Source organism: Dama dama, chromosome X (genome assembly GCF_033118175.1).
Source record: "Dama dama isolate Ldn47 chromosome X, ASM3311817v1, whole genome shotgun sequence".
NCBI classification, from domain to species: Eukaryota; Metazoa; Chordata; class Mammalia; order Artiodactyla; family Cervidae; genus Dama; species Dama dama.
The window spans coordinates 27,024,038-27,037,259 of NC_083714.1; the positions used below are offsets into that span (position 1 = coordinate 27,024,038).

Here is a 13,222-nt window from a genome sequence, read left to right on the forward strand (position 1 = left end):
CTGCTTTTTAATTACAAAGTTTAACCCATTTACATTTAAATAATTAGTAATGAGGAAGGACTTCTGCCATTTTACTATCTGTTTCCTGTCTTATTTTATTGTTTCTCATTTCCTCCATCACTTTTTTAGTGTTTTTTTTTTAATTCCCTGTTCCTTTCCTCTTCTATTTATTTTTTAAGTATTTTCTTAGTGGTTACTTTGAGTGTTAACAGTTAACATTTTAAACTTATAACATATTTTGAATTAATATCAACTTAGCTTCAATATTATACAAACTCTGCATCTATAAATCTCTATCCTTCCCCCTTTAATATTGTTACACATTGTGTGTCAACTAGATTTATAATTGTTGTTTTCTTCTTTTGTCTTTTAAATCATATCAGAAAAAAGGAGAAGCTACAAACCAAAAAATATAATAATATTGGCTTTTATATTTAGCTATGTAATTACATTTACTAATGTTCTTTATTTTTCCATATGGCTTCAAGTTACTGTCTAGTGTCCTTTCATTTCAATCCAAAGGACTCACTTTAGCATTTCTTGTAGGACAGGTCTGCTAGCGATGAACTCCCCAAACTTTTATTTTGGAATATCATAATCTCTCATTTTTGAGGGGTAGTTTTGTTGGATATAGAATTCTTGGTTTCATTCTTTCAGTACTTTATATAGTCTATTCCACTGCCTTCTGAAGAAATCAGCTGTCAATTTACTGAGGTCACTTGTATGAATGAATCACATCTGTTTTGCTGCTTTCAAGATTCTCTTTGACTATTATATATATATAATATACTATATTATAATTTGACTATAATGTGTCTCAGGGTGGATCTCTCTGAGTTTATCCCATGTGGTGTTCCTCAAGTATCTTAGATGTGTAGATTCATACATTTCATCAAATTTGAGAAGGTTTCCACCATTATTTTTTCAAATATGCTGTCCTTTTCTCTCTCTCCCCTCTGCCTCTGACTCCACAATGTACATACTGACAGACCTTTTTTTTTTTTGGCTGCACCGCATGTGGGATCTTAGTTCCCTTAACAGGGATTGAACCCAGGATCACAACAGTGAAAGCATCAAGTCCTAACCACTGGACAGCCAAGGAACTCCTCACATATTAGTATACTTGATGGTGTCCCATAGGTCTGTTAGGCTTTGGTGATTTTTCTTCATTCTTTTCTGTTTCTGCTCCTCAGACTATATAACTTCAATTAATTTATCAAGTGGTCTAATTGTTTCTTCAGCATTCTCAAATCTGCTGCTGTACCCATATAGAGAATTTTTTATTTCAGTTACCACATTTTTGGCTCCAGAATTTGTTTGGTTCCTTTTTAAATAATTTTTAATAATTTCTACATTTTTATTGATATTCTGTCAGGCAAGATAGTGCTTTCCTGGTTTTCTTTAGTTCTTTTTCCATGGTTTCTTATAGATACTAAGCATATTTAGGGCTGTTGACTTAAATTATTTATCTAGTATGTCCACTGCTTGAGCTTCCTCGGGGATACTTTCTATTAATTCTTTTTCTTATGAATAAGCCTTACTTCGTTCCTTTTCAAAACTCATTATTTTCTGTAGAAAACTGAATACTGTGAATACTGAATATTTTGAATACTGTGTAGCAATTCTGAAAATCAGATTCTGCCCCCTCTATGGGGTTTGTTGTTGTCTGCTTATTTAATGACTTCTCTAAACTAACTTTGTAGTCTATACTACTGTTGTGTGTGATCATTGAAATTTGTATTCTTTCATCTTAGTGGTCAACTAGTGTTTTGCATTTCTTAAAGACCCGAAGAGAAAAGAAAAAAAAATACTCTTCCAGTCTTTGCACACTGGCTTTGTTAGGGCACTCCTCAACAGTTGGCCAGGCCATTTACAACTCTGCCTTAGTCTTCACTTCCTGCTTGTGCAGAGCCTGAAGGCCAGCCTGAGGAAAAACCATTGGGTCTTCTCAGCCATTTCTGGAGCATGCATCCAGTTCTGGGCATGCACTTGGCCTTTTTTTTTGCTTCTGATTCCATACAGGCAGGAAATTTTCTAAAGCTCTTATTCCCCTTTCTTTCTCCTTCTTCCTTCCCAGGCTTTCAGTCTCTCTATTGCTTGTCTCTTACTCCAGACTGCTAAAGCAAGTAACAGTGCCTTCAAATGCTTTTGGCAAAAGCCACCCTAGCCCAGTGGACTTCCCTGGTGGCTCAGATGGTAAAGCGTCTGCCTACAGTGCGGGAGACCTGGGTTCAATCCCTGGGTTGGGAAGATCTCCTGGAGAAGGAAATGGCAACCCACTCCAGTATTCTTGCCTGGAAAATCCATGGACGGAGAAGCCTGGTAGTCCATGGGGTTGCCTGGACTGAGTGACTTCACTTTCACCCTAGCCTGAGGGATGCTCCCAGTCAGGCAAAACAAAGACAAGCCCTAGCACCAATCCTTCAGGGAGTAGCCAGAAGGCCAAATTCTTTGAGAACAATTCTTTATATCCTCAGGCATTAGCAATCTGTACTAGGAATGCCGGATTTTATCTTCACAGCCACCATCAATCTGGGTGTGAGAGATAGTAGGCAGGCAATTTAAAATGCTACAGAGCTCTCTTATCCCAAACAGCAGCTTCTTTCTTCACCAAATCATTCCTTGGTTCTTTAAGTTTTGACTAAATTCCAGAGTTCTGTGAGTTGATTGACAGTTTTTTGCCAGTTCATTAGTTGCTTTTATGAAGGGACAGAGCTCTGAGAGTTCTGTACTCTGCCACTTTTAGTTATGTACTATTGTTGTCATCTATGGACCCCTGGGTCACAGCCCTTTACTTAGCAATGAATGATCTTAGCTTCTGAATCACTGTCACTTTCTCCAACTCTATTCCTTTCTTAATTTTTGGAGATTTTCATATACATGTTAGTGATACTTCCATCATGCTGGTTTCTCAGTTCCTTGAATTCCACTCTTGCAAAGACCTCCTCTACCCTATTTCAGCCATTCACTCCATATCCTAAATTCTAACATTACCAATAGCTACAACTCCTCAAAGTACTAATTTCACATATCCACCCTCAAGTGGGTCCTTAATGTCACTGGCCAATTATACTCTTATTTCTCTAGTCCATTCACTCTCATACTCTCTTACACAACTATTTCCTACTTTCTCTCCTAAGCTCCAATACCTCCTCTATCATTCCCTTTCTCATCTGATGAACTTGCTTTCTATTTCAGCATGAAAACTGGATCAATCAACAGGACCTCTACAAATTCTCACCATCAGATCTATCCACCTACCAACAAGTGTACCCAGATATGCTACCTTTCCACCTGTTATTATATGTGAACTCCCTGTGGTCCTATTTAAAGTTTATCCATCACTTACGCTACAAGCTGCATTCTATCTTATTCAAGAACACTAATCCAATAATTCTCTCCTCTTTCTCCTACATCACCAGTTTCTTTCTGTTCAATCATTCCCATCAACACATAAACAGTCTCTCTCCTATCTTCAAAGAAAATCTCAGTTCACTTCCTCAACAAGCTACCACTCCATTTATCTGTGCCTCTCTGTAGCAACTCCTTTATAGAGTTGTCTGTTCTCATTGTCTCTAATGCCATTCTCCCCATTCTCTTTTAACATCACTCAAACTCTACAAATATGGCTAGTTTTGACCTCCCTGCTAATAAATCCAATGACCATTTTTCAGTCCTCATCTTAAATGACCTATCATTCTTTCTTCCATTTAGCTTCCAAGATGCTATATTCTTGTTTTCCTCTTACCTTACATGTGTTCCTTCTATATCTCCTTTGCTGGCTCCTCCTCTTTGCCCAGGCCCTTTAACATCAGAGTGCCCCAAGGCTCAGCCTTGGGTTCTCTTATCCAACTTAATGATTCCATCCAGTATCACAACTTTAAATATCATCTATGTGCTTTTGGCACCCACATTTCTATTTCTAGCCCTTTCTAGTTCAAGTTCTTTCTCCCGCACACCAAATCCAATATCCAGTTATTTGCTCAACATGTCCACTTGGATACCTGAATTTCTAACAGGTATTTCAAACTTAACATGCCCAAAACTAAATTCCTGATTCCTGCCCACAGTACTCCAAACTCATTCCACCTGAAATTTACCCTATCTCAGTCGATGACGACAATTATCTTTTTAGCTACTCAGTCCAAAAAAAAATTTTTAGGACAGTCCTTAACTCTACTTTCTCACATTCTATATATAATCCATCAGCAAATACTATTGGCTCTACCTTCAAAATATATTCAGAACATCATCTATTTCCACTACTACCATAACCATATTGATTCTTTGAAAACCTAAGTCAAAATGCACATGTACACACTTTTTTTTGTCTCTCATCTCTTTCTCACACACATATCACTCATGTCACCATTAGATGTGTCTACTAAAGAAACGCCTTATTCTAAAAAAAAAAAAGAAACTCCTTATTCTGATGGCTAGTAATTAATGTAGAAAAGAAACTGAAGTATTTGTCTGTCTTTTTAGTAGGAACTGTACTGCAGGATAACCAAGTAATCAAGTTGATAAGGGACAACCGATGGCTCATAATGTAGACGGCAAGATAAAATTAGTGAACCAACAATTTGGAACCCCAAAGGAAATAACTGACTCAGAAAACTACCATCCATGTAGTTACATTACACTTAATGAAAGGTTGATGAAAAACTGGATATTCACATGTTACCAAATATCAACCTACAGATAACTTGCTGTTGACAAGACGGGGAAATGTCATTGTATAATGGAGGGATTATGTTGTCATCAACTTACTGAAATATTAGAAGTCAGTATTAGATGCTATGAAATATGAAACATATAACACAACCTATAAAGTATTTTTGCCACTAATATTTTACCTGAACATAGTCGAGCCTTTAGCCCTAACTCCAAGCATATAAGAAAAACAGGGGATAAAGAACAAATTAAACCAACCACAAAAAGCAATTAGATAAATCCAAAAGGTGGAGTCTTCTTTGGGAATGTTCTCTTCAATAAGTCACTGCTATTAATGGAAGGGGTGGGGGAAATTATTCTAAATTAAAAGAGAGCAAAAAATCCTCAAAATCAAATACTATATGTGTGTGGTCTTTGACTGGATCATCATTTGAACTAACCAGGTATAAAATGCATTTGGGGGACAACTTGGAAAATCTGAATACGGTCTGAGCTATGATAGCAATCTAGTTAGATATAAAATCAGTATCATGGTTGTATACAAAAATGTCCTTAGGGGGGATCGGGATGGGGAACACATGTAAATCCATGGCTGATTCATGTCAATGTATGGCAAAAACCACTACAATATTGTAAAGTAATTAGCCTCCAACTAATAAAAATAAATGAAAAAAGAAAAACAACTTAAAAAAAATGTCCTTACTTTTAAAAATATAAATTAACGTATTTAGGAGCAACCATTCACGATCTGTAATATAAATTAATATTTCCCAAAAAATTATACCAATGTGTTAATAAACATACTTCTAGGTGATACAGTTATGGGTATTCACACTATTCACTCTTTTCTATATGTCTAAAAATGTTCATAATAAAATGAAAAGGTAAAAGAGAAACAAAATGAAAAAAACTACACCAGATCATATCACTCAAAACCTCCACTGGCTTCACCTGGCATTGGAAGTCAGAAACCTTGCAGCAGTTCCATGTGATATGGTCCCTCAACTTTGACCTCACCCCCTACCACTCTCCCACTCAATCACTCTGATCCAGCCACACTGGTCTCCTCGCTGTTATTCAACACATCAGGCATGCTCACACCTTAAGACTGTTGCCCTAGCTGTTCTCTTTGCTTGGAGGATCTTCCAAATATCTGCAGTTTACACTCTCACATCTGTTTCTTTGCTTAAATAAACTCACCTTTTCAATGAGGTCTACTCTCACTTTTTTGTTTAAAATTGCCACTTCGCCACCCTAGTAGTACTCTCATTCTTCCTTATCCTGCTCTCTTTCTTTCTTCTTTTGCCCCCTTCTCATTGATCACCTTTTAATGTGTCATATGATTTGCTTAGAATATAAGCATCATGAAGGCAAGGATTTTTATTTGCTTACATATGTAGTCGCAGCACTTAGGACACTACCTGGCACATGGGAGGTGTTCAGTCAATATTCCTTAAATGGGTATATTTGGGTTATAATAGTGCATAACCATGGCACCGCTATTATTATGTTCTGAATCAAGAAACCAAGAAGCTGGGACAAGAGTGAGAGTCACCATCTCCTTCCTCTTCCTATGACAAGACAAACCCAGCCAAGTTTGTCTTTCAGTATCCTCAAACTTTCTAGTACTCCTTTCTTCTTGCCCTTTGTGCTGACCCCCTAAACCCTCTATTCCAGCAATCTCTGTTAAGGGAACTAAATCAGCCAGATCTTCCAACGTCTGTTCTAAAACTGCTTACATCCCTACCACCTTTCCAAGTCAAAACATCCAGTACAGGTAATCCCAGGTTGAAATCAGAATAAAATCACTCTGACTTTATAGCAGAAATAATTAACTTTGCCTACAAGTCCTAGCATTAAGGAAAAAAATTAAAAGAACCCCGTTAATACAAATAATTTCCAATTGGTGAAAATATGAGTTGTGGACAGGGGGAGTAAACATTTTCAGGAAGTGATGACAGGGGGGTGAGGTGGGCAGAGTTAGGCAAGAGACCAGTACACAGGGTGAGTATACATGCTTAGGAACCAATTCCCCAGGTTATAAGCCCTCAGCAGTTCTTGATTTTTGTGGCTTTTCTTACTTTACCTCGCCAGACTACAAATTATCTAAAATCTCTTACATTTCTTCCCCTGCCCTCAGCGGTCCTTAAGATTACAGATTCCCAAAATAAGATTGCTCAGGCAATAAAAATAAGCAAATGGTATTATACAGAACAATACCAGGGTTACTCTTTCTAATAATAGGTTATTTCTAAATCAAATATTTCTTGGTTGGGCATTTCTCATATAAGACAAAGGCCCCATTATCTACTTTGGAAAAAAAAAAGATCATTCCAACATTGGTTAACCCCCAGGGATATTTTAATTCAGTTCAAAAAGTGTTGCCATTATGAGGAATAGTCTCATACAGAAAGTTTTAATTCTAAAACTGATATTCAACTAACAATACTATATTAAGCATTAGGTCATCATTATTCACTGCAATAAGCCCTGAAACCCTCAGTCTCCAAAGTCCTAACCTATATTCTAATTAATCATGCTCAAGTTAAATTTCAGCTACCCTGTCACTTCAGCAGTTGGCTTCATTTTCTCAAATCCAAAACAATCAAGGTGCAATTAAATACCTGAACTTCTCTTTCTCTATACTAAGAGTGGGCTCCCTGGCTGCCAGTAGGGATAGGAATGACTACCATCACTAATTTTTAAACAAAGGTGAAATACCCTTGCCCCAAAACCCTGACACTTCTCTTGTTTGGTACCAAAAAGCTATATGCTTTTAGTTCTGAACTAATTTCTCTTCTGGAACATTATACAGAAATGGAAAAATTAAGATAACCAAAGGCAGTAGGTGGATTATATTTGAGAATCCTAAAAGAAGTTGTCCTTCTATCCTGAACTTGAGCTCTTATGAACAGGAATAGACACTCTTTTCCAGAGTATCCTCAGTGCTTAACAAAGCAACAACATGCCACAAAAACTCAGTAAATGAGTATTTCCTGACTAGTTGAAAATCCCAGGCAGGTAGACAAATTAGAAAAGCTAGACCAGAAAGACAACAGAGGCCTTATTACATTAAAATCCTCCACGCTATCAAGAGAGTTATCTTCCTAAAACATAGATCATTCATTTGTAATAATTAGTGAACTTTTACTACAGGCTAAGCAATAAAATCAATCAAGAGAAATTAGTAAAATATAGATCCTGTCCTGAATGACTCACAACCTAGCAAAGGAGACAGACATAGTTTATTCCAGTATAACCTGATAAGTGCTAGAAGTCTGAGTCAAGTTTTATAAGAACAGAATTTAAGAAGTGACTTAAACTCTGCATGAGTCAAGTGTCCACCAAAAACTTTTATAATTCAAGAAGTACTTGATCTTAAAGAATAAATAAGAATTTACAAGATGAAGAAAAGACAGATGAGAGGGGGTAGGTAAGTACATTTTCCAATTATAAGGAACTGCATTTAGACAGAGGTCTATACATAGCAATGCCCATACCAAAGTTCAAGTAACAGCTAGTAATTTAATATAACCAGAATATTAGATGTGAAGGGGAAAAAATTACTAAAGATAAGGCTGGAAAGAAAGAATGGGCCTAGATTGTGAAGAGCCTTTTCTGCTACATTTAGAAGTTTGAATTTCATCCTGCCAGCAAAGGTTTTTAAGCAGTGTGTTAATTAGATCTCTTTCAGAATGTAACAGTAGTATATCCATAATATGAAAGATGGATTGAAAGAGAAATAATCAGAGGCCAGAGATCTGCAAGATAACTATGCAGTGGTGTAAGTGAAAAATGATATAAGAAAGGCCTCAAGAATTTATTCACATCCATAAAAAATTTCAGCGGTAACTACCTATATGATAAAATTCTAACTCAACACAGCATTCAAGGCTCCTGACAATCTAAAGTTGTGCCAACCTTTCCAACCTCACTTCCTGTCCCTTTTTCCCCCATATCTTACAATCCAGTCACATGAGACTAAGTACCATTTCTTCAACTTGTTATATACATTCTATCTCCCATGTCTTCATTCACACACTATTTGTTACTTCTGCACAGACAACTCTCAACAAACTCATACAGCCTTCAAGCACCAGGTTCCAAAAAAATGTTATATCTGTAAAGTCTTCCCTGACTCCATCTCTCTCAAGGCAAAAATTTATTAGGCTTTCTTAGAGGCTTTCACATCACATCATTCATACCACTAATGTAGTTTCTTATCCCTTCTGCTAAAATGGCTGAGCTGAAACCAATCATTTACAAATAAAATTTAAATTTTACATATAAAATCACAAAATTTACACACACACACATTTTTTTTTACCTGATAAAACTTGAATTTGAACCCAAGAATATGACACAGTGTTTGCGGTTCACACATACTCATGTAAGATTCTAATAAAGATATAAAGAAGTCATCGTGTTCTGGCCTGCATTCAAACACTTCTAAAATGACATCCAGAACTCTATTGGGATCCAGATTAAAGCAGCCTGTAACAGATGAGATATACACAAATTCAAAAGTGATTATACATCATTTCTAGAAAATCATTAACTTTCAGGGACAACTTACATAAAATAAAGATGTTTTTAAAAACAACTTCTTTTACAAGTTTGCCTTCTCTGCCCCAGAGGGAAATCTTCATTTTCAAGGTCATCAAGACAACCCCCCATATTTTACAGGTGAGAAACATGACTTGCCCAGGATTACAGAGCAGATTACTGACACAGCTAAGCCCAGGACCCTGTGCTAAGTGAAACTTCTATGCCACATTATCTCATCAGTTCTTGTTTACTCACACTAGTGAAAGAGATTCACATTTTTAATTCTTATCAAAATATGAAAATCAAACAATGTGTTTTACAAGTTAGACAACTTTCATGCAGAGCTATTTGGAATGTGGATAAACAAGTTTGAGGTTCAGGTTTGTGAAAGTAGAGCATCATTTTTAGAATCATAGTTTATCTTACACACACAACAAAGCTACAAAAAGTAATTGTACATTCATAGTTTTTGGCAGTAATTCTAAAGGAAATCAGGTACACTGCTGATACTAAAGATAAGAGAATACCAAGGAGCTGGGGACAAAATAGAAGCAAACAGAGAAGTAAGAAAACAATCTAGGTAGAGCAGGAAAGAGAAGGGAAAGAAGCACTTAATAGGAACTGATGGTTACTTACCCTTGCTAATCTCCTAGAGTAAGTTAAAAGGCCAATAGACACGAATTTAATAAACATTCCTATCAGCCACCCTACTCTCAATACTATTATTACCTCTATTTGCATTCATCTTCAGCTGTTACTATAATTGTATTATAGTGCAGTTAGATCATATGTGCATTTGAGAATGCAACCATTTACACATAATAAACAATGCAAAATAAGAGAGACAAATCATTTAAATGATATAGTCAAAAAAAGATCTTGCTGTGATTTATGTCATAGAGTGTTCTGCCTATATTTTCCTCTAAGGGTTTTATAGTGTCTGGCCTTACATTCCCATTGGTGGGAATGTAAATTGGTATAGCCACAATGGAGAAGAGTATAGAGGTTCCTTAAAAAATTAAAAACAAAACTATTAGGTTGGTGCAACAGTAACTGTGGTTTTGCATTGTGGAACTTTGCCATTTGATATTGGAATGCATTCTTAAATAAATATGCTTATGTTCTATATCATTTTAATGTGCATTTCTCACTTTATGTTTTTTGGCTAATAACTTATTACCTGCTATTTATTTCACATGTATTTTAGACCAGGGAAATGATGTTAGACAAAAAGCAAACTTGAGCAATTTTCTCATTTGAATTCAAAATGGGTCATAAAGGACACAACTCACAATATCAACAACGCATTTGGCCCAGAAACTGCTAACAAACATACAGTGCAATGGTGGTTCAAGAAGTTTTGCAAAGGAGACGAAAGCCTTGAAAATGAGGAGCACAGTGGCTGGCCATTGGAAGTTGACAACAACCAATTGAGAAGATCATCAAAGTTGATTCTCTTACAACTATGTGAGAAATTACCCAAGAACTCAACGTCGACCATTCTGTGGTCATTTGGCACTTGAAACAAACTGGAAAGGTGAAAAAGCTTGATAAGTGGGTGACTCATAAGCTGACTGCAAATCAAAAAAGTCATCACTTGGAAGTGTCATCTTCTCTTTTTCTATGCAACAACAAACCACTTCTTGACTGGATTGTGACATGCAACAGAAAGTGGATTTTATACTATAACCGCGATGACCAGCTCAGTGACTGGACTAAGAAGAAGCTCCAAAGCACTTCCAAAAGCCAAACTTGCACCAAAAACAGGTCATGGTCACTGTTTGGTGGTCTGTGTGTGCCGGTCTGATCCATTACAGCTTTCTGAATTCCAGCGAAACCATTACATCTGAGAAGTATGCCCAGCAAATCAATGAGATGCACAGAAAACTGTAACACCTGCAGCCATCGATGGTCAACAGAAAGGGCCGAATTCTTCTCCACGACAACACCCAACTGCACAGCACACAACCAATGCTTCATAAGTTGAATGAATCTGGCTGTGAAGTTTCACCTCATCCGCCATATTCACCTGACCTCTCGCCAACCAACTACCACTTCTTCAAGCATCTCGACAACCTTTTGCAGGGAAAATGCTTCCACAATCATCAGGAGACAGAAAATGCTTTCCAAAAGTTCACTGAATCCCAAAGCACAGATTTTTATGCTACAGGAATAAACAAACTTATTTCTCATTGGCAAAAATATGTTGACTGTAATGGTTCCTATTTTGATTAATAAAGACGTCTTTGAGTCTAGTTATAATGATTTAAAATTCAGGGTCCAAAACCACAATTACTCTTTCATCAACCTAATACCATAAGACCCAGCAATCCCAATCCTGGGCATATACCTGGAGAAAACTATAATTCAAAAAAATGCATGCATCTGAATGTTCATTGAAGCACTATTTACAACAGCCAGGATAATGGAAGCAATCTAAATGTCCATCAACAGATGAATGGATAAAGATGTGGTACATATATACAATGGAATATTACTCAGCCATAAAAAGAAAAGAAATTGTGCCATTAGCAGAGACATGGGTGGACCCAGAGGCTGTCACACAGAGTGAATCAGAAAAACAAATATAGCATGATATCGCTTTTATGTGGAATCAAGAAAAATGGTACAGATGAACTTATTTACAAAGCAGAAATAGAGACAACAGATGCAGAGATCAAACATATGGACACCAAGGGGGAAGGGGGAAGTGGGATGAACTGTGAGATGGGGACTGACACATACAGACCACTATGTATACAACAGATAACTAATGAGAACCTACTGTATAGCACAGGGAACTCTACCCAAAGCTCTGTGATGACCTAAACGGGAAGGAAATCCAAAAAAGACGGGCTATATGCACACGTAGAGCTGATTCACTTTGCTGCACAGTAGAAACCAACACAACATTGTAAAACAACTATAATAAAAATTAAACTTTCAAAACTAATTTAAAAAATAAATGATATAGTCAACTTCATCCACCACTCATCTCAAAATAATATATGCTGATGACCCAGAGTGAGCACATCACTCTGCTGTTCCCTCAGTTTTTATCAGTTCCCTTATGCCTTGTGCACCAAGCTGAATGAATTCTAGAATTTTTAATTACAGATTGTTCATTAGGCATAGCCCCTAAATGCAAGCTAACCACTTCATCTGGGACAAACAAATAAGCACTGATTTATTCTAACGCTGGAGCAAAAAAGAACAGTGTCAACTGAGGAAGAGATGTTGGGTCTAACCACTATACCTTATGGATGACTTACAGGATTTTTCAAAGAAAACTCTTATATAATCTATTAATGATTTCTCTATTAAAAGAGTTACTTCTATTATCTCCACATTAAGTATATTAAATGCTATAAAGCTAATTGCAGTATTAATTGCTATAAAGTCTAATTTGCAGTATCTTAGCCATCACTTAGAAAACCAAACCCTCCAAATTTAAATATTTCTTTCCTCCTTTTATGAAACCAAAGCTTAGAATACATTTTTCTTCCACTTCTCATACTAAGGAAAGAAAGGACCAATACAATGATCATCTTACAGAAAAGAGCTCGACTTTCATAAATTCTCCAGAGATGTTTACCTAAAGCTCTGGGAAGAAAACTTCTGAATATTTTTGCCTTTCCTTGCACCCTCGAAAAGTATGGCCTATGAATGTACATCTTTGCATGAAATGTTCCCTTGGTATCTCTAATTTTCTTGAAGAGATCTCTAGTCTTTCCCAATCTGTTGTTTTCCTCTATTTCTTTGCATTGATCACTGAGAAAGGCTTTCTTATCTCTCCTTGCTGTTCTTCAGAACTCTGCATTCAAATGGGAATATCTTTCCTTTTCTCCTTTGCTTTTCGCTTCTCTTCTTTTCACAGTCATTTGTAAGGCCTCCTCAGACAACCATTTTGCCTTTTTGCATTTCTTTTCCATGGGGATGGTCTTGATCCCTGTCTCCAGTACAATGTCACGAACCTCTGTCCATAGTTCATCAGGCACTC

The 13,222-nt window shown here is 36.6% G+C and overlaps 1 protein-coding gene and 1 pseudogene across 16 annotated transcripts in view; one reads left to right on the plus strand and one right to left on the minus strand.

Annotated features, from left to right (window-relative positions):
- THOC2 (THO complex subunit 2) overlaps positions 1-13,222 on the minus strand; it is a 112,890-nt gene that overhangs the window by 58,733 nt on the left and 40,935 nt on the right. For all 16 annotated transcript variants that reach the window (XR_009691934.1, XR_009691933.1, XM_061136532.1 and 13 more), the window contains exon 8: positions 9,002-9,168. Coding sequence is in view for 14 of the 16 variants with exons in the window: in XM_061136532.1 (XP_060992515.1) it covers positions 9,002-9,168 (167 nt within the window). In the remaining 2 variants the exon portion in view is untranslated. The remainder of the gene's footprint in view (positions 1-9,001; positions 9,169-13,222) is intronic.
- Positions 9,176-12,821, plus strand: LOC133051865 (histone-lysine N-methyltransferase SETMAR-like; annotated as a pseudogene).